The 23,150-nt window shown below is 40.0% G+C and overlaps 1 protein-coding gene across 5 annotated transcripts in view; it reads right to left on the minus strand.

Annotated features, from left to right (window-relative positions):
* Positions 1-23,150, minus strand: part of LOC144510123 (sodium bicarbonate cotransporter 3-like) — a 172,477-nt gene that overhangs the window by 47,972 nt on the left and 101,355 nt on the right. For all 5 annotated transcript variants that reach the window (XM_078239486.1, XM_078239502.1, XM_078239493.1 and 2 more), the window contains 6 exons: positions 17,513-17,670; positions 15,423-15,510; positions 14,729-14,875; positions 12,894-12,997; positions 7,245-7,419; positions 4,620-4,753 (listed from right to left, as the gene is read on the minus strand). In XM_078239486.1, the coding sequence (XP_078095612.1) occupies positions 4,620-4,753; positions 7,245-7,419; positions 12,894-12,997; positions 14,729-14,875; positions 15,423-15,510; positions 17,513-17,670 (806 nt within the window). The remainder of the gene's footprint in view (positions 1-4,619; positions 4,754-7,244; positions 7,420-12,893; positions 12,998-14,728; positions 14,876-15,422; positions 15,511-17,512; positions 17,671-23,150) is intronic.

The following is a 23,150-nucleotide window of genomic DNA, read 5'->3' on the forward strand; positions in this document are numbered from 1 at the left end:
ATAGCATACAAGTCTCCAAAATGAAATTGAGAAATAATTAAGTCGGGCTATCCAATAGATGGCTTTTAATCCCAGAAATAACTACTAGAATAACTAGAAATTAATCACTGAATACTATTCATAAAATACCTAAGTACATCTTCAGTGAAGGAGATAACTGTATGATGCCAGTTGAATCCTAACAAAGTTTTGTTATTAAAGTTTATTTATTAGTTACAGGTAAGGCTTACATTAACATTGCAATGAAGTTACTGTGAAATTCCCCTAGTCACCACAGTCCGCCCACCTGTTCGGGTCAATGCACCTAACCAGCACGTCTTTCAGAACGTGGGAGGAAGCTGGAGCACCCCGAGGAAACCCACACAGACACGGGGAGAACATGCAAACTCCACACAGACAGTGACCCAAACTGGGAATCGAACCCAAGTCCCTGGCGCTGTGAAACAGCAGTGCTAACCACTATGCTACCGTGCCACTCCTTTGCTCTGGTTTCAGATAGAATTGCAAGATACTGAGTCAATTCCAGAATCAAAGAAACATAACAGGGGAAGAGATTAAAGTGCTTTTTAATGCATCATGACACAGGCATAAGCTTCAATAACAAACTTTTCAATAGCCAGGTTGTCAGAAATAAACCTGAGAGATCTAGATTGAGTTCTTCACCTGATATCTGAGACTAGAGATCTACTGAGGTGGGAGATTAATCCCCATGAAATCACTATGGCCCCATCATGATATCTATCCTGCCATATCATAATAATTGCCCTTTTTTCTGGATCATCTTGAAGACTCCAGAAATTAATGAGAATGGAGAAAGGTGCACAGAAACTTCTGCCACTTCTGCCTGTCCAATCAGAACTTCCCTAGTCTTTGTGCAAAACCGAGAACTGTTGATTTTCTGCCAGAGCAAACAGATCTGCAAACAGAAAGCCTCTTAATGAGAACTTTTATTCCCGATAATGAACCATTAAATAACATGTCAGCATGTAATTTATTCCGGCCAAAGTTATACTAAAAGAGATGTCAAATGTTTATTCAAAGATGCTACATCAATGTCAATTTATTGTAGGCTGACATTGCAGCGAACAACAGCCTGTTTGTCAAGAGAATATATTAAGATGCAGATTAAATTTGAACTGGAACCTTAACTTGAGCCCAAATAATCTTGCTGCTTGAAGGTCAAACCAGATTGCATACTAATGGAGTTCCTGTTAGATCCACTGGCCTTGATCCAAAATTTCCAAATTTGGGTGCCGGGATAGAGCAGTGCAGCACAGCACATGAAGCAGTGGTTGAGTGTGGGTCCAAGCGCATGCAGTGACAGTTGAGAGAGGGTGACTCAGTCAATCAGTCTAGTGAAGGAGTGAGGTGGAATTGATCATCCTCCCCTGTATATAGTTTTATCCTAACAAAACGATTTTGTTGACTTTCACTTGCCGAATTGTTGTGTCTTGCGGCTATCATTTTGGTAAAGTTGCCGGCTCCAGGTGTGTGTGTGTGTGTGTGTTTTGGAGTTGGGGGGGGGGGGGGAAGAGAATCTTGCCTCCAAAGTTTTAAAAACTCAGCAGCAAACTTAAGTTTTAAAAAAAGCCCCTTTCTGGGAAAATTGCTCCATTTGACTCAGAGGCGACTTTGCTATTTCTTCACTGCTAATGAAATTGCAGGAAGGACAAGCAAAAAGGTCAATCTGTTTACAGTATGTGGATCACAGACATAATCTCATTAGAAATTTACATCCCCAGAAGCTTCAGAGTTTTGACCAGCTTATAACATGCCCCGAGTTGCCTTCCACTGCCTCGAATCATACCACCATCCACAGTACCATTTTGGATACACTGTTGGTATCGTCAAAGCAAATTCGGAACTGGACTGAGAAAGACCCAGTCCTGTCCAAAGTCAAGTATATGATCCTACATGGATGGAACTTTGACAAGTTGGACCAATTCAAGCCACTCAGGATCCACAAAGCCAAACTGAGCTGTGAGGACAGAGTGCTATTATGGGATCTAGAGTAGTGGTTCCAGGCCAGCAAGAGGAATGTTGCTGCAAGAAATACACAATGCTTACCTAGGGCAGACCAAAATGAAGATGCTCACCAGATGTTATATTTGGTGGCCATGCATTAATAATTTGATCAGGTGTTGTAATCAGCACCAATCACAACAAACATTGCCTCCTTCAGCTCGTTGCACCCATGGGAGTGGCCTGGCTGACCTTGAACACCGTTACATGTGGATTTCGACAGACCTTTTATGGCCACTATGTCAATTTTGTTGATGCCCATTCCAAGTGGCTTGATAGTCACGAAATAAGAACAACAATGTTGAGAAACTAAAGCATACCTTTGCCAAGCACTGCCTGCCAGAAGGTTTGATCTCAGGTAACCACCTGCTTTTACAGGATTGAGGTACTGTACTTTATACAAAATAACTGAATACATCATGTGCGCATGGCACCCTATCACCCAGCCTCAAACAGCTTAGCATAAAAAACTGCCCTGACATTGAGAGTCACCTGATGAAGGAGCAGCACTCCAAAAGCTTGTAATACCAAATAAATCTGTTGGACTTTAACCTAATGTTGTGAGACTTCTTACTGTGCCCACCCCAGTCTAACACCGACATCTCCACATCATAACAAAGCAGCCAGACATTTCCACGAAATGCATCACTGTGCTGTAACTATTCAATGACTTTTATTCTGTAAGATGTTAAACTGAAGAGACCTAGTGGTATGGTCTTGTAACTGAGACAACAAACAGAGTGCTCTTTGTCAGGACAATGCTTGAAATATGTTTTGAGCAGCCACAGAAATGCAGCAATTATAACTGAACAGAAAAAATCTGAGGAACAAAACTAAGTCCAGTTCTGCTTTGAATATAATAAACATTTCTTTGAACTGCTGATAAATCCGAACAAATGCTTTATCTATCTCTCACTAAGGGCTTTAATGTGCAAAAAATTAATTCATAGACATTTGTGTCAGTGATGGGCAACCTAAGCTAGTGATTGGACTACATGAGTGACCCTCCTTCATTCCAGATTGAAATCAGGCTTGTTCACAAAGTCAATTAATACATGCCGAATATTTCATAATGAGTTATAGCGAATGTTTAATCATTTATATCCTAACAAAACTATCAAATTTAAATGGTAAAAACAAAAGAAATATTTACACTTTGGACACAGAGAGCACACGGCTCACACAGTCGATGTTGCTTGCCATCAGCATGCACCTCACTTCACTTACTGTTGAATTATATATTTATCACTTTAGTCATACCAGTAGGAAAAAAATATGCAATCAGGAACCTGCAGAATGTGGCAACTCTGCACATGGGTAACGGTCAACAAAATGTCTTGTGGGCCACATGTGGCCCCTGGACCCCAGGTTGCCCACTATTGATGTAAGTGAAAACTGGCTCCAGAAACAGTCATACATTTTGTAGGCACCTTTGGAATGTCCCAAAATACAACTACAAAACTGAACATTTGTGGCATGACCAAAGCAAAGATAGTGAGTTTATTAGCAGTTTGGGTCAACAGACTGAATAACGCAAGGCATAATGACCATCTTGGCCTGCTAAGCAACTTTCTGAAAAAAATAATTCCAAGGTCTACCCTTTTCTCTCCCAATCTCCAAAATTTCAAGTCACATATGTAAAATTCACTCTGATAATAAATGACTGAAACTTCCAAAACAGTTACCACCACTTAAAGCCTGCATTCCAACCCTTTTCTGGTGTCATTCTTAAATGTTGAGAATCTTGCTGCAAAATGGAATGTATAGCCCATAAGAGGATCAATACTTTTACTACCTAAGGATTCATAGCAGAAAAGAGGGGTAAAAGACTGTTTTGAAGATCTCTTGCTTGTGATTGCTGCAATACTGGATAGGTCATGCTTGAAGCTACATCTGCAAGCCCCCTTCAAGTCATATATCAGCCTAACTTGCAGCTATATTGCCATTCTTCCATGTCACTGGATCAAACAATAGGGAAAGGAGAGAGAAGAATGGGCATCTATATACACAAGAGGGAAAATCACACAGGTGATGCCTGTTTATGCATTGAAGGGAACTAGCACTTTACCTATTTCAGGACCAGTTTTTTTTTTAAAAAGGAGAGGAGAGGAGAAAAATCACCAACTCATTCAAAGTGGATGTGGTAAATGAATTTTTTTTTAATGTTAATACTAAAACTCACTACACTGACAAGACCAAGTTAATGAAGTAGTTTTAGCTTGGGATTTGCAATTTCACACAGTACATTCAAAGGAGGGCTGAGTAATCTCAGCTCTTCGTCCTCTTTTTCCCCCATTTCAAGAGAGCTCATTTATATCTCATGCTTATCCCTCACTGTGCTAATAGATTACAGGGTAAATTCAACTGTGACAGCTGAAATTGTCAACTGTGACAGCTGGTTTCTACACAAACCAGCAAGGGTGGATTGTTTACATGTTGATTTTATCTTCCCATTGACATACAGCTGATCTGCTACTGCACACATTGCTTTTCTTGAAGTTGAATTTTATCCTCCTAGTTGCAGGATGCAATGCACTTTACAGAATAGTACAACTTTCTCCTCGGAAGTAGCAACAAAAAAAGGGAAAAATTCTTACTTGCATAATTTGAATAATATTTTTTCAAACACCAATACAGGTCCTGTACTTCCCAAAATTGTAAGTGGCTGTCCAGCAAATAAGGAGTAGACAATTCCTGTCATTGAGGCTCCAAAGAGAGATTCTATTGCACTCTATAGGAAAAAACAAATGAAAGTTATTTTTTTACACATTCCTAGCTTTGCACTGGAAAGGGAGAAGTTATTTTAAGGATTGCTTCAATAACATCCTAATTGTTTTATGAATTATGATGTAACCTGCAACCAGTTTCAAAAATATTACAAATTAATATGGAGTTTTCACGCTTAAAATTCTAAGATACCATATATTGTAATCCAAGCCTTCCATATAATCAAGATGCTCACTTCAATTTGTATTTTCCTCAATATTACTCACAGACATTGATGCTCTTCTATACCATAGCACATGGAATTTTCAATGCGAGATGATAAACCAGATAGATCAGAGTGACTGGCTCTGATATTCACCATGGCAAGTGTCTGAAACAGCGGGGAGGAGTTATGGTCAGGGAAACTCAAAATGGGGGTATATGGTAGTTATCTAGAGTAGCAGAACGTGGGGAGTGGTGTTCTACAATGATCAGTGCTGGGATACATGCTGTTCACAATTTATATTAACAATTTGGACTTTGGAATCGAAAACAATTTCTAAGTTTGTGGGTGACACCAAATTTGTGGTGGGGCCAATAGTTAACTGAGGAGGACTGCAACAAATTAAAGGAGGTCATTAATAAGCTTGCAGAATGGGCAAATAATTAGCCAATGAAGCTCAACACAGCCAAATGTGAAGTGGTATATTTTTGATAGGAATAATAGGGAGGTCATTTATTCATTGAAGGTCCAAGTCTTGGTGAGGTAGAGGAACAAAGGAATTTTGGAATAAAAATATACCAATCACAGAGTTGCCAGAAGTACCAAGATCATTAAAAAGAAAAGCACTAGATCTTGTAATTTTTTTTAAAAAAGAATAACTGAAACGTAGAGACGTTAGACCAAACATGCATTACTACGCATAGTTCTTGCCGCCATATTATAAAAGGAATATATAGGAACCGGGGAGGATGCATAGAAGATTTCGAAGCATGATACGGGTGTACTCATCAGGAAAGGATTGGCAAGCTAGGTCTCCATTCTGCTGAAAAAAGGAAGCTGAGAAGAGCCCTAATAGAGGTCTTTAAAATTATGAAACATTGTGATATAGTGGATACAACGAGAATGTTTCCACTTGTGGATGAGAGGGTAATTAGAGGCTATCAATATAAAGTAGTTATCAAGGAATCCAACAGGAAATTCAGAGGAAAGGTCTGTTATTTCCAATTTCTTTTTCAATTCACGATTGTTCATATGGGAATTCATTTCAGCATATTGTATGCTCATTAAAGAATTACAGAGAAATGAATGGCAAGAATAAAAAATGAAAATTACCCTTAAAAGAAAGAAAACTATGCTATCGTAAAGATCCAACTCTAATTAAAATATATATAAAAAATTATCCCAATAAATTAACAGAGTCAGTGAATCTCCCAAGTGCACGCTCTCATCCACACAATACAAACTTCCACTGAAAGTTCCTATTGAGAATGGCACCAATACTTTCAGGAACCATCTTGTCTTGTACCTAAGAGGTTGCAGCCTTCTGCCTGAATGTAACCAGCGATAATGCTGAAACAAGGGATGATTCTCACTGTTGATAACACTCTTTAGTTTTGTCGAAATTCTTCAAGAGCAGATTTTGTCAAGAAAGATCTGCCTATCGTTCGACAATCATAGTTTGCTTTCCTAAGACAACACCAGGCAAGAAATGCATTCTCAAATACAGCCATGTGGAAGAGTTTCGTGATTGTAGCACTGTTGCCTCACAGCGCCAGGGACCTGGGTTCGATTCCTGGCTTGGGTCACTGTGTGGAGTCTGCACATTCTCCCCGTGTCTGCGTGGGTTTCCTCCGGGTGCTCCGGTTTCCTCCCACAGTCCAAAGGCGTGCTGGTTAGGTGCATTGGATATGGTAAATTCTCCCTCAGTGTATCTGAACAGACGCCAGAGCGTGGCGACTAGGGGATTTTCACAGTAACTTAATTGCAATGTTAATGTAAACCTACTTGTAACTAATAAATAAACTTTACTTAAACTTAACTTAATATTGGTTTCTGATAATTCCCAGAAACTAACACCTATTGGGTCCTGTGGTGAAGGAAATTACTAATCCAAAGTAGAAGAGTAGAATTGACATAGAGATTGGCTCCACGTCTCTGAGTAGCTTTGACTAACAAAAATTGAGTTAGTACCATGGCTTTTAGTGGAAGAGCATTCCACACTTCCACTGGCCTTTGCCTGAACAAGTATCTCCAAACTTCTCCGCTAAATGGTCTGGCTTTTAGTTATGTTCTCATATCTCAGACTCCACCACCAGAAGCTGCTCATTAACTAACTTCTTTCAAATTCCTAAAAAGCTCAATCAAATCATTCCTTGTATTCTATATTCCAGGCAATCATTAATAAATGAATAAACTATTGAGAAAATGGTACCTCTCTTGGAATTCAGTTTTGCAGAGCAAACACTGTATGAAACATTGTAAAAATCACAAGTATAATGTCTTGGATACTTACTATATTGTTTTCTGTAGCTTCACCCAATAACCCTCCAAATGTGATGACAGGAGACATGCAGGCACAATAAAGGAAAAGAATGGATGCCAAGCACTGCAGACTAAATGCATCTTTGAAGTCACTCAAGTAGAACAGTGATTTTCTTTTGATGTCACGGATTAAGCCACCAAATATCCTGTGGGGTAATTTAACAGTTTTCACAAAACTTCGAAATCCAGCATTTTATCTTAAATGTGAACGGAAAACAGAAGTACAACATGTTCAATTCCACCCAGCTGGGTCAAAAATTATAGGATTATATAAACAGTCATACCTCCTTTTATGGAAAGTTAGCGAATAATCTGGTTTTAAGGTTAAATCAGATTATACGCAATCACTTTCTGAATAACAAATTCCAAAATTATAGACAAATATAATAAAATTCAAATGTCACTGTTAACATACGACAGCTGTGGTGTAACAGATAAGCAACTTTCTCATTTGGTAAGCATTTCATTTCCACCATGAACAACAGAGATGCTGCATGTACTTCAAGGAGGTGGTGACACACAGAGGTATTGTCGCTGGACTAGTCGTCCAGAGGCCCAAGGTAATGCTCTGAGGACCCAGGCTCAAATCCTACCATGGCAGATGGTGAAATTTGAATTCAATAAAAATTTGAAATCAATAGCCTCAAGATGACCATGAAACCATTGTTGATTGTTGTAAAAAAAAAACATCTGTCTCGTCTTTTGGGCAGGAAATCTGCCATCCTTACCTGGTCTGACCTCTAGATCCACAGCAATGTGGTTGACTCTTAACTGCCCTCTGAAATGGCTAGCAAGTCATCTCAGTTCAAGGGCAATTAGGTATGGACAACAAATACTGGCCTTGCCAGATCCCCACATCCCATGAAAGAAAAAAAATCATCTGCCTGCCGTACAGACAGAGGAACAAAGTGCCATATTTTTGGGTAGTAGATCAGAGGATACATTTAAATCACATAGCATTATATGTTGCACAAATATTTGAAACTTTACTATTATTTCCAAATTGTTTTGTAAGTTAATCTCAAGTGTTACCAACATTTACATATTTTTAGTTTAGAAAACATGAATGCACAATGAATCCTGAACTGCAGCTCAATTTACCTGATTTTTTAAAAATAAAAATGTTTTGAAGGTAAGTATTTTAACCACTGTAGGGCGGGGTGAAATACAGAAAACTAGGGAAGGAAAATGAATAAGTAATCCAACCTCTGATGTTCTTCACTAAATTCAAACACAGCAAAAGGAACCATCAGCTACCAGTCTTTTCAAAGATGACAAAGATGAACATAAAATGATTGAAAATTAACTTTTGAAGTGGGCACATAAAAATCTACTTTCTTTTGGTAGAAAATTTATCATCTTTGTAGTTCTTTAAAAACATCGGTGGCAATTCTCCAGCCCGCTGCGCTGCTTTTATAGTGCAGCGGGCCGGGACACTCTAGCGGAGGCTGTTTTGCGCGCTCCCCGCTGCACACCACAGCCTCTCACAGCTCCGGCAGCCGGATTTCCAGCGCCGTCAGCTTCGGCAGCCGGAAATCAGCGCAGAGCTGCATAATGTATGCAGGGCTTCATTTTAATATAATTTAAATGCCATTACCGGGCCTGAAATCTCTGGACCTGCTAGCCTCTCCCCCACCCTTGCCAAGAGTATTTCACTCCAGCAGGGTTTAGTACAACTCCCCACGTGGAGAGCTGGTGGCCCGACCTCACAGGAGTGAAGGGGGGGGCAAATGAGGCCCCCCCAGAGGGTTGGGCGTGGGGTGGGTGGGAGGTGCCCCTGGGCATTGCCACCTTGGCAGTGCCAGCCTGGGTCCTCGGCACTGCCCAAGACACAAAGTGCCAATGCCCAGGGGACTTCTTGGCACTGCCCATCGGGCATTGCCAAGGGGGCAGGGCCTGATAGGGGTGTGATCTGTGGGGAGTGGGGGTCCCATTGCCACTCTGCACTTTGGGCTGAATGACAAAGTGAGGGAGGCCAGTGATCAGGGCTGATCATCGGGAGGCTGGCAGACAGGGGCCACTATGCATGTGCCGGTCTCAACACTGACAGATTGGCGCGTGCGCAGTGGTCCACTCTCCAGCACCCTCCATCCCCAGCTTTTCGGACTAATTCACGCCAGTGTACTCTGCAGTGCACAAAGTGTGGGAGATTCATTTTGAAACTCCCTTTGAAATGAACAGTGGGATTTATTCCAGTTTTTACGCAAATTCGGCACTTAGAATTTTTTTGGGAGAATTGCCCACATCATGTCATTACTATGCATATTAGCAGCATTGCCAACTTAACAGCAAATTTTATGATTTGCCAAACGTGTTTAAACTTTCCCCCTTTGATCATAAAGTCCGCACATACAGAAAGCTGCATTTTCTTGCATAAACTCTGTCATAGTACTACTGACACAAAGGTTTCTTTGAAATTGAAGTCACAAAATGTGTGCGTTCTGATACACCACAAAATCAACACTAACTTTTGGTTTTAAATTCACAAACCAAGATAACAGGGTGCCTAGAAGATGATATCACCACCAGCAGAGAACAAAATAGATGGCATGCAATAAATCATGAAGTAATGGTTAAATGCTGGAAACTTGGCTTTCAAGCACATTAGGTTTGTAGGAGTGAAAGAAATAAGGAGTTCCATAGATTTGGAAAAAAAGCACAAGGAGACCATGCAATGATTCTCATTTTCGACACAGGTGGAGGAAAACAGAGCTTGTGGACAGCATATTTGGATCATAGACAAAGTAAGGAACATTTACAAGAATCCTTACCTTAATTTTAGAATAGACAAGAAATGTTGTTATGGAGTGAAGTTGAGAGACAGATTAGCTCTCAGACCGCTAGCTTTTCTGACATCCTGTATAGAAGTGCAAGAAAGGTACTGAAAGACCCAGCACAAACGTAGGAATAACATTGAAGCTTGAATGGATTCAGATTGCGTATAGTTAAAAAATCAGAAGAAATGGCAATGCCAAGAACATCCTACAAAGACCACAGGTTAAATGAAATGGTGTTTGCTGGTTTAGCTTTTCAAGAAAAATTAATGAACCGTCACCGAGGGTATTGTGGACAGCATATTTGGGAATTAGGTATAACAAGGCAGGGGCATTTAGAAGACTATTTACCTTCAATGTTAAAACAGACAACGTCGATATCGAGTGAAGTTAAGAGATTATCCCTCAGACTTCAAGCTGCTCTTGCATTATAAAACACTAGTCTGGCCTCAACTGGAATACTATCCAATTCTATGCACCACACTGGAGGAAGGATGTGAAGGCATTGTAGAGAGCACAGAGAAGATTTGTGAGAATGATTCCAGAGACAAGGGTTATGTAAAATGGAGAATCTGAGGCTGAGAAAAGGTTGTCAGGACATTTGATAGCGGTGTTAAAAATCATGACAGGTCTTGGCAGACTGGATAGGGAAAAACCTTTTCCATTGGCAGAAAGGTCAGGAACCAGGCAAGAACCATTACAATTTAAAGTGATTGTCAAAAGAAGCAATGACAACAGGAGTAAAATATTTTATAATGCAATGTGTGGTTTGGATCTGGAATACACTGCCTGAAAGTGTAGTAGCGGCAGATTTAATTGTGATTTTCAAAAAAAGAATTGGAAAATTATCTGAAGAGGAAAGATTTTCAAGACTACAGAGAAAAAGGATTGTGGGACTAACTGAAGTGCTCTGGCAGAGAGCTGGCACTGACACAATGGGTCAAATGCCTTTCTGTGCATAATAATTCTACGATTATTTAATGAAGGAAAAAGATAGCCAAAGCCTCACTGAAAGGCTTGAAGTATAGAGCAATAATTGAGCCACTGAAGCACTTGGAGTTTGTAAGCACTAACGGAATTCAATTTGAAGGAAGTTGGTTAAAATAGAATAGAAATAGTGGATGTTGAAGCAGTCATATGAATATGGTAAGTGAAATAAAACTCGCCAATTTTTTAGACCCCCTTTTGGAATTTTGTCTGGTTCACGGAGTCAAATGTACCTTGATCAGGATAACTCCTCCCAGGTCATAAAACCCATCTTTCCTCTATGTATTCCTAAAAGTGTTACACAAGGAGTTATTTTCAATTTCACTCTTGCCACACTTTTCTCGCCATTCTGCTGTATTTTCTTTCCTCCTCCTAATATCATTTGGGTGACCCACCAGTCAAATATCATTTGGGTGACCCACCAGTCAAATATCATTTGGGTGACCCACCAGTCAAATATCATCTGGGTGACCCACCAGTGTAACAAAATGCCTCAAATTGTAAAGTAGTAACGACCTAGGCTACTGTCTGTAACTGCGCAGGAGGTCATAAACTGGAAATTAGAAAAAGGAGATTATCATGCACTATGCTTATGTATGTTCTACTGACCAAATGCAATGAACTGAAGAAAGTGAGCCAATTAAAACATCTTAATTAAGTGACATTATTCGACAATTACACAAGATATATGTAGTGAATCATAAATTGGGCAATGTTGAATTGGCCACCTGTTATACACCCACCTAACTTTCCTTTCCAGTCACCTCCATCAAAATCAGGCCATGTGTATAATGAGAAGCTGATCTGATACCAATAGTTTTATGCCCAGAAGTTGAACGTTAGTGCCAGTTAAACTAATTTATATATAGTGATTGACTTTACGACATTTGAATTACGACAAACGGCACTTACGACATTTAAAAATTGACACCATTTTGAATTTACATCAGTTTTGACTTTCCGATGCCACGCCAGCCCATTTTTATAAATATGATTTATAAATCTGATGTTTTGAACGAGCCCAGGAAGTCGTGACATCTCCTGCCAAACCACTGGCCCCCCCTGCACGCTTCACTCACTAGGTCTTTACTCCTGGCAGAAGGTCACTATAGAGAATGGAAGGTGTGGTCCGCTGACAGTGTGCTGCCTGGCCGAGCTAGAGCCCAGAAACTGGAAAACTGTTTTTGAGAACAAGGAAATTAGGTCGCAATTTGACAGTAAAAATTCTGCCTTGCTCTGCTGGCCGATCTCCCATTCATTACAATGGGAACTTTCACACCTACCATCTGAAGCTTTTGTTCTGTCAGCCATGGAAAATGGTTTCTGTGGCCCGCTGGCAGAGATCTGATTTAATCAGGATGAATGTCTAAAACCCTCAGGAAATAAGGGTACAATTTGTTGGTAAAAATGCTTCCTTGCCCTGCTGATGGAACCAATCCCCCATTTTTAACTTTGTTCCTGTAGGGAAATGTGTTCCAACTTAAGATGCAGTTTCCAGGAACCAACTGTGTTGTGGATCCGAGGATTGCCTGTATAACAAACACTTTCTAACCTTCAACTTAATACTTTTGAAAGGACAGCTGGAAAGCAGTAACTGGACTAGGAAGCGCATGGAACAAGAAACACGAATATAATTGTTCTTCCTCTTAGACTAAATTTACAAGATCTTACCATATTTTCTCCTTTCCCAAAACTCAAAAAAGTTTACATGTGCCACAGATGTTCAAGACGTTAGCACATAAAACAGGCTTCAAAGTTGCAAGAACTGATTTTCAATTCTGCCCTCCAGCAGACATTGTGCAATCATGTTGATTAATTTCACAAGAAAAAATACCTCTGTAGCAATATGTAAAACAAACCTTCCAGTGCGCTCAAGTTCTGGCCCAGTGTGGTGCTCTTCATGATTTGTGGTTCCATTTGTAATTGTTGGACCATTTGGAAGAGGAGGACACTTCCGTTTTTCCTTTACCAGATAGATGAAAAAAACGATTATTTCACAAATAATCCTCACTCAAAGAGTCATTGAATATCTTCTAGTCTGGTAATTAAAAACCCAAGATTCATTTACTAAAATAAATTTGCCAGTCACAAAAGCAACCAGCTCAGTTTGGGTTTTGTGAGGGAAAAGTTGCTGGATGATTTTCTCTAGCTTAGAACTAGTAGAAAAAAATCTACAATCTAGTGTTTGTAACTGTCCACGGGGTCATGAACTAGAAGGAGGTTAACTTGCACTGTGATTGGGTACTTTCTAGTGACCAAATGCAATGAACTGAAGAAAGTGGACTAATTAAAATATCACAATTAAATGACAGTATTCAACAATTACACATGATTACCCTTGAGGCAGAAAGCAATCAGCTTGAAGAGTTAGCTTGGAAAAAAGTTGTACAGAAGCTGTGGGAAAAGACTGGCAAAAATCAGTTTATGTATGTCCAAAGGCAGGACAAGAAGCTGAAGAGTCCACAATGGTGACGTCTTCAAAGGAAAATTGGAGCCAGAAGCTAATGGAGGAGTGGGGGGGGGGAGCATAAAGTCAAACTGAGTTTATAGCACACGGTTTTTTTAAGTTATAGTGTTGAGTTAACAGCGCATACCTTCTTCAATGCTTTTTGATATAAAGTTTGTTTTTGTTTCAAAACGGGAAATTTTGCAGTTTAGTTCTGTTAATTGCTACGTGTTTAGATTTCTTCTTTAAATGTTAACAGTCCCCAACAATATCGTAAGAATAGCCCCTCAACAGATGGTTGAGAGAGACCAAGGAAAATAGTGACAATAAAAATAAAATAGAAGTATTTTTGATGGGGACACAGGCTGCTTATGTTACTTTCGAAACTGTTGTTCTTATTCAATATGGATGAATCTAAATTAATTTGTCTTCTTATAAATTATCAACTGTGGAAAAATTAACTAGAATGCACCATTTTAGATGGAAAAAGTAGAGGGACCACACCTCAAACTTACATACACACACTTTTGGAATATATAAAATGTTAAATTCACTTCTTACACACCCATGACCAAATGTTTGTTCTTCAGGTGTGAAGATGAAGAATAGCAAGACATTTTATGATCGGGGAGATCACAACTAAGCCCAGTCTCTTACTCGCCAGATAGCCTTTCCTGCAGGAGTCACTGATTGCTATCAGAAACTAAGAGTACCGATTAAACCTTTTGCTCGGGAGCACATTGAGGCAAATTGCAGTGCTACCAACACCATTCTAATCAAATTCATCTAATTCAGAATTGATCAAGATTTCAAACTTCCTGAAAATAACACGTCTGTCGGCACTAACAAGTTTTTGTTAAGTACCTCTAATACAACAGCACCCTGATTAAAGCGTATATATCCAAAACAGTACAACAGGCCTTTCCACTTCACAGATGCTGACTGACCTACTGAGTACTTCTAGCATTCTCTGCTCTCATTCTGAATTGAGCATTTGCATTTTATTTTACTTAGCATCTGTCTAGTCTGTTGTCCAACCCTGCATACAGGGAACACCTAGGGTTATCTTTACATTAACTCGTAAACAAATCATTGTATAACAGAGAACACAACTGAAGTTCTAACATCTGACTATTGCATTTACACACTTCTTAAAAGTAACAAGAACACATTTTAGTTTAAATTTAAAGTTTTCAAAAGTAGTGTGTTAAAAATGAAATTCTATTAGGTTGCAAAGCAAATTCTTACCTGTGAAGGAACATTTTTTGGCGGTTCAATTCGTATCGAAGGATCCCACTCTCCTGGTGGGAGAACAGTAACTTGATCTAAAAATTCATCTATTCCTGCCAGCAGGTCTGTACGATCTTTTGCTTTGTAAGCAACGTCATGGAAAATCTTAATGTACACACAAACATATTTATTAGCCACTCCTGTTTTAAGAAAGAATCCAGCAAAGAAGTGCATTCTTACAACAACTGCAGTTTAAAAGTCAGTCCCAGTGATTTACAACAATTAAAGTTTTTGAAAGTTAACTTGTGTTTCGTAAGACTTCACTTGGCTCTAGAATAGTGATATACAGTAACTATAAATCAGATTATTTCCAATAAAATTTACTAAAATTCTCTAAATTAACAGATCTAATAAGTGAGAGTTTCTACAAATATTTCATAGATTGAAGGCTAATTTAGATCAAGAGTAATCAAGTGAGAGAACTCAGCTTCACAATTTTTGACCCAAAATCAATTACAGCCCTGTACAGGACTCAGATGTGGAGATGTTGGCGTTGGACTGGGGTAAGCACAGTACTGCCAAATAAATAAATACTGCCAAACATAGTGCTGCCAAATAAACCTGTTGGACGTTAACCTGGTGTTGTGAGACTTCTCACAGGACTCAGATGTCATTCTCTATTAGATCACATCGAGAAAAAAAATCAACTTACCTCATCTGTCATTAGGGTAGCAATTGATCTACCAATTTCATGGTATTGCTGTGCTTTACCAGATGGTCCCAACATAAGAAACAAAAATCTAAACAGAAGGAAATGTACATTAGAAAATAAAACATTACTTTTCTAAGCATCACCCTAAATGTTATCAAATAATTTGTTTCTCATTGTAGCAGTTGGCAATTAGTATCCAACACCAAGAATAGAATCATTCTTCATGTATACACTAATACCACAATGCAGATATGTCGCAAGATGTACCTTTTTGGATCAATAGAACTGCTACTGCACTTTCAGGCCAAAACTGGGAGCTCAGAATCACCCACAATATCTATTTTATGCATAACACATTTTGCAAACTGTGGCAAAAGTACTAATTGAGTGAACAGAACAACTGATATGCAGCAAATGAAAAACATAAATTCCAAAAATATATGTAAATGATGAAGCAGTGTTGTTGTTGGATTTGGGAAGGTGGAATTCCTATCATTTCTAGAGACATTCCTGACACAAATGAAGATGGTTGTGATTTTTAAGAGGTCAGTCATTATAGCAGGAACTTCACAAAAAAGGGTCCTCCACCAAGCCAACTTTAGTTGTTCCAATGATCTTGCCCTCTTAAAGTGGAAATTGGGGCTGATAATTCCAGTGTTCAACTCCATTCACAGCTCTTCTAATAACCAAACAGCCCATGTCAGCCTACGTGGATACGTAAATAATATCCAGCCTTGATTAACAAGTCGTAGCTAACATTTGGGTCACATAAGTAGTGCATAATGACTGTTTTGAGCAAATAAAAGCCCAGCCAATTACTTTAGAACAAAACTACTGACTTTACATTAATAACAGTTGCAATAGGTGAGTAGGATAAGATATTGGCGGCCAAGGTTTGGATGAGCTGAAGTTTACAGAGGGTGGAGCTTGGAATGCTTGGCCATAGAGCATTGCAATAGTCAAATCTGGAGGTGGCAAAAACATGGAAAAGAACTTCAGCAGTCAGATTGTGGCAGAGCTAGAGATAGACAACATCAGGGATGACAGGAAGCAGAATTATGACAAAGTTATTCATGTTGTTATTCAACATGAATGACTTGCGGTTGAAGTTCAGTTTGCAGTTAAATAGGACACAGAGACTGCAGAAAGTCTATTTCAGCCTTTGCCGATGGACTGGATGAGTGTTGCAATTCATGGTGAGACTACACGGTCAATTGCACAATCCAGAGACAATGGCTTCAATCTTCCCAACAATGGAAATATGCAGCTTATCTAAGGCTTAATATTGGGAAAGCTGCCAGACAACAGAGACAGTGGAGGGGTCAAGGGAGCTGGTGCAGAAAGTTCGATGTCATTAGTGTACTGTGTAAGCTGACACTAAGCAAACAGCAGCATGTTAATGACTATTACAATACATTTGTGGCAGGATTACAGTCCCAATCTACGTGATTCAAGGCATTGATTGATGTTGGCCTTCTGGAAACATAATTTGCATCACAGGAGTGCTGCGCTGAAAGGTGCAAGTTTAAGGCTCAAAGATACATGTGCTCGAAGGTACCATTAATATACTGCCTATATTAATATACTGCCTGCATATTCCAAAATGCCCATTTAAAGAACTAGACTGAATTTATTCCATTTAGAAGTAATCATGTTCTTCAAAAGCAATTCAGCTGCCATGTACAAATCTCCTTCCATATCTTCAATTAGTTTTCCATCTGGACTAGATATTTAGCTTTCTAATTTTATCAATTTTCCTTGGCATCATCTCTACTGGCAAGAACAGAGAATTGAGTTCAGCAGACTGCATAATTGTCATGGTACCAAAAAGGCATTTCATGGAATAATCCCAGAAGCAGGTTCATCACCACCATTCTCTTCGTTAGAGATGGACAACGAATATTTACCTTGACAGCAACACTTGCAATCCATGAATAACAAAAAAGCATGCACAATTAGTGTTTCATTTCTAGAGAGTGAACAACTGCAGAAATATTTTATATTGCAAAAAAGATGCAATATTACCAGGAGTAAATCACAGCTATAGTATACTTCTGATAAATAAAAATAGTCTTTAATGTCAGTTTCACCTGGTTGGAATAGGAACTTCGGTAAGTCCTGTAAGAAGAATAGCAGGAGAGAGACGAATAAAGGCTATGATGGGTCTCTCAAGGAAGTTCACCTCTCCCACTAAGACGTTGGAAGCCTCAGCACCAGGTGGAATCTTCCTCATGAAGTTCATGTCCACCTACAATGAAGATGGGATAGGACAAGAATGTAAGCAGCTCAAAAATAATTTAGCAACACAATGAAAAACTAATTACTTCCTCCAACATGAGAAAGGGATCAGTAATAACTCTAAGTTAATTTGAATTTGTATGCTTTTGTTGTGCACATAGCAATTCAGACAGGTATACTAAACCTTTGCCTTCTGGAAATGAATTTTCATTGCAATTGATACGATATATAGGAGCAAAGTGCCGATTTATTAATTCAATATAAAATCTTGGTGTGAAAATTGGGAGTCTGACCCTAACACTGGACATGTTAGGGTCTCAAGACTGTGATACATTATTTAAAGATAAAATCCGTTTTTGAAATTTGAACAGGCAAAATTTAACATTTGCCTTAATCCAGTTTAAGATACAATTTTATATGGAGGGGAAATATATTTAAAGAAATTAGTATTACATGACATTTAACTTCCAAATATCCAAGTCAACAAATATTGCTTGTTAACTGCTACAAATCCAATTTTCAATAAAATTCATGTTAATTGAACACAGTTAAACTAACAACTGCGGCATATATAATCATGCTGCTGTATAACCATCACCACATAAAACTGAAGATTCAACACTGGCCAATACCATTAAAACACACACACAAAATAAAACAATGTACACAACAGGAGTACATCAGAAGCCAAAAGGACTAAAAACTTACTGTCGACCTCTTGAGTCTCATACCAAGCGTGACACAACTACAGTGCCAGGACTCAGACTCCAGTCCAACCAGGAGTCAAGGAAAGCACATTTTTAAAAAAAGAGGTCAACGAGGAAAAGCAAAAAAGGGGGAAACAAGAAAAAAGTCATAATAGAGATGCAGGCACAAATATACCTGCTTTCAAACTACAACCCAAATAATTCACATGAACTAACTATAGTTTTAAAAAGTTTTTAAAATTAAATATGAAATTTTGAGCCAACTCTGGGGAAAGTAATATAACATACTGATGAAGTAAACATTATTCCCACAATTAACTTAACAATTTTACTTCAAGGCACAACATATTTTTGGCTTGTAATCCTAAGCCATTAATTTTATTCACCGTTAAGAATGACCCAAAGTAACATTGTCCAAATCTTCCAAATGTGCTACAGTAGAGAAAAAAAGTATCTGCATAGCCTACATTTTGTGAATGCATTTAAATTTATATGAATTCTATTCACCTAATTAATGGAAAGTATCTCAACAAGTTGCTGCATGTTATTTTACATGCACTTTTTAAAAAATCTCACAAAAATCAGTTAACATTTGAAAGACAGAAACTAAAATTTTCTCAATTGTCCCTCTCTCAAAGTGATTGAGAGAATAAATTTTAAAATCTCACTTGCATTATCCTAACCTGACTGGCATGATCCCAAACCGACATGAACTATGGCATTTCACAGAGAATTTCATCATTTTTACCTCAGCAAATGCTGTTAAAGTGAACCCTCCCAATTTTTCTATCATTAATAAAGAAGAGGGCAGGTTCCTTGATACTACCAAGTGCTCTGACGTGTCTTATTTCCCAATATTTATGACACCTGTTGGGTGGAATTCTCCCCAAAAACATTGCGTGAAAATGGGAGTAATTCACGCTGGTATTTTCAGTGGGAGTTCAGAGAAGAATCTCCCTGGCCACCAGCGTGAATATCGTTGGAAATTAGGGGGTGGGGGCTATCCCCGCTGGAGAGGCTGAAATCAGCGCGCTGAGCAGGCTACTGCACATGTGGCAATCTGTCAGTGCCGAGATCAGCGCATGTGTAGTGGCCCCGCACTGATGGCCTCCCAATTGCTGGCCAGCTCAATGCTGGCTCCCCCCACATCGCTGGCCCCCAACTATTCCTGGGCCAGCCCTAACCCCCCCCCCCCCCCACAGTCCTGACCCCACCCCAACCACCCTCCTTCCTTCCCCCACCAATCCCGATGCAGAGTGACAGCGGGATGCCCCCCACCCCACCAATCACCCCATAGGCTCTGCCCCCATCAGGCTCCACCCCCCCATATGCCATCAACTTGCCGATTGGTGAAGGCAAGTGTCCCAATGGGGCACTGTCCAGTGGGTCCCATGCCCAATGGACAATGCCAAGGTACTCCCTAGGCATTGGCACTTTGCCCCTTGGGCAGTGCCAGGAGGCACAGGCTGGCACTGCCAGAGTGTCAATGCCCAGGGGGCACCCCCCACCGCCCAACCTTCAGGGGGGCTCTGATGCCCCCTGCCACTTCACTCTAGCGGTGTCGCTAGTTCCCCATTAGTGAGGAGCTACTCTAAACCTCGCTGGAGTGAACCACTCTGATGGGGGGGGGGGGGGGGGGGGGGGGGGGAGAGAAGAGATGCTGCGAGCCCCGCGAATCAGCCGGCGCAAAAATCTCCCGGCCCGCTCGCTAAAATGTTAGCGCAACGGAATAGGAGAATTGCGGCCGTTATTTGGTCGTGACCCAAGTTGCAAACAAATGTGCTAGAACTGGAGTCAAAGAAATAAAAAAGACACAAGCAATATTTCCCATGGTGCTGTGAATTTACACATATTATACACTGTAATGTACAATGTATTATTGTGCTGCTGTGGAGCGTCTTTGTGTAACTGAGAGTCCCTTTAGAACAAATGGTTAATTAAAAGCTAAATTATCTTTGTTAAATTTACAGTTCAATTATATCAGTTTAGTTTTGCTTGATAGGTAAATTGAGGAACATTTCCAAACTGTTTTCAAAGATGAGCCTTGTTATTTCTAAAATATGCACAAGCACTCACATTATGTGCCTCTTCACATCTTAGATCACATTCTTTTTCCTTAAAAGGGCTTTCATCGAATCATACAGTGCTGAGGAGGCTCTTCCATCGATTCTGCACTGACATGCGAGAAACACCTGAACTCCCATCTAATCCCATTTACTGGCACTTGCCCCATAGCCCTGAATGTTATGATATGTCAAGTGCTCATCCAGATACTTTTTAAAGGATGTGAAGCAGCCCGCCTCCACCACTCTCCCAGGCAGCACATTCCAGACTGTCACCACCCTCTGGGCAAAAATGTTTTTCTTCACAAACCCCCTAACCTGCCTGCCCCTCACCTTGAACCTATGTCACCTTGTGACTGACCCCTCAACTAAGGGAAACAGCTGCTCCTTATCCACTCTGCCCATGTCCTCAATCTTGTACACTTCGATCAGGTCGCCCCTCAGTCTTCTTTGCTCCAAAAACAATCCAAGCTTAGCCAACATCTCTTCATAACTTATGTTCCATCCTAGACAGCATCCTGGTGAATCTTCTCTGCACCCCCTCCAGTGCAATCACATCCTTCCTATAATGTGGCGACCAGAACTGCACATAGTACTCTAGCTGTGGCCTCAAAGTTCTATACAACTCCAACTTGACTTCTCTGCTTTTGTAATCTATGCCTCGATTGATGAAGGCAAGTGTCCCATATGTCTTTTTCACCACCCTACTAACATGTTCTTCCGCCTTCAGAGATCTGTGGACAAACATGCCATGGCTCCTTTGTTTCACAAAACTTCTTAGTGTCCTGCTGTCCACTGAATACTTCCTTGTCAAATTACTCCTTCTAAGTGTATCAACTCACACTTCAGGGTAAAATTCCATCTACCACTTATCTGCCCATTTGACTATTCCGTCTATATCTTATGATAGCCCAAGACATTCCGCCTCACTGTTAACCATCCGGCCAATCTTTGTGTCATCCGCAAACTTACTAATCCTACTCGCTCCACATAGTCATCTATGTCGTTTATATAAATGACAAATTACAGGGGACCCAAAACAGGTCCCTGCGGTACTCCACTGGTCGCTGGTTTCCAGTCACTAAAGCAGCCTTCTGTCATCACCCTCCGTCTCCTACAACTGAGCTAATTTCGAATCCACTTGATCAAATTACCCTGTATCCCATATGAATTTACCTTCTTTAGTCTCCCATGTGGGACCTTATCAAAGGCTTTGCTGAAATCCATATAAACTATATCGATTGCACTGTCCTCAGCTACTCATCTGGTCATATCCTCAAAAAATTTAAATTTGTGAGGCATGACCTCCCTCTGACAAAACTATGCTGACTATCCCTCATCAAGCCTTGCCTCTCCAAGTGGAGATAGATGCTTTCCTTCAGTGTTTCTCCAATAGTTTCCCTACCACTGAGGTGAGATTCACTGGTCTGTAGTCCCCTGGTTCATCTCAACAACCCTTCTTAAATAACAGAACAACATTAGCTGTTCTCCAGTCCTCTGGCACCTCTTCCGTGGCCAGAAAAGAATTGAAAATTTGGGTCAGAACCCTCGCAATCTCCTCCCTTGCCTCCCACAGCAGCCTAGGGCACAATTCATCCAGAGCTGGAGATTTAAGGCTGCCCACACCCCCAATACCTTGTCCTTCCTTATGTCAATTTACCCCAGAGCTGCAGAGCATCTCTCCCTGAATTCCATACTTTCATCCTCATTCTCTTGGGTAAAAATGGATGTGAAGTATTCATTCAACACACAACCAATGTCCTCTGGCTCCACCCACAAATTGCCCCCTTGGTCCCTACTCTTTCCCTGGTTATCCTCTTCCCACTGATATACTTAGAGAATATCTTGGGATTTTCCCTACTTTTACCAGCCAGAGCTTTTTCATATCCCCTCTTTGCTTTCCCAATTGCTTTCTTAAGCTCCACCCTGCACTTTCTATTTTTCAATAATGCCTCTGCTGATTTGATCCCCTTGTACTTGTTAAAAGCCTTTCTTTTCCTTCTCATCGTATCCTGAGCCTCTCCTTCTAGGGACATTAGAAGCATGGATACAGAATTGGCTGAGTGACAGGAAAGAGAGCAGCAGTTAATAGATGTTTTTCAGACTGGAGGACGGTTTGTAATGGAGTTCCCAGGGCTCTTCACAGTAGATTACTTAGATCTTGATACACAGGGCAGAATTCTAAAGTTTACTGATGATACGGAACTTAGAAGTATTGTGAACTGTGAGCAGAATAATATAAGACAAAAGGAAATGTTGGTGGAATGTATGGACAAGTGACAGACGAACTTTAATGCAGAGAAATGTAAAGTGATTGATTTTAAGAGAAAGAATGCAAAGAGATAATGGGCCGGATTCTCTGACCTTGCTCCCAGCTGGGATTCTCCTTTTCTGCTGCTGGGAACGGAGATTTGGCTGAGTGCCAAATTCTCTGTTTGCTGTAGAATTCCAATCAATTTAAAATAACGGGGGTGTAGGAGCAGAGGGCTCTGAGTTCATATGTGCATAAGTCATTTAAAATGGAAGGGCAAGTTGAGAGAGTTAGTAAGCATAATGTTACTGTGATTACGCAATCAGGCAGAATTGAACGATACACAGATACACAAGAATACCAATAAACTGATAATTGACCCTATATGACTACAAGACTTTTGAAAAAATCTCAAAACACAACAGTGAACTGAAATACTTACGTATAAGGAAATAGATCATCTTTGATT

This window comes from Mustelus asterias, chromosome 2 (assembly GCF_964213995.1).
Source record: "Mustelus asterias chromosome 2, sMusAst1.hap1.1, whole genome shotgun sequence".
Lineage (NCBI taxonomy): Eukaryota > Metazoa > Chordata > Chondrichthyes > Carcharhiniformes > Triakidae > Mustelus > Mustelus asterias.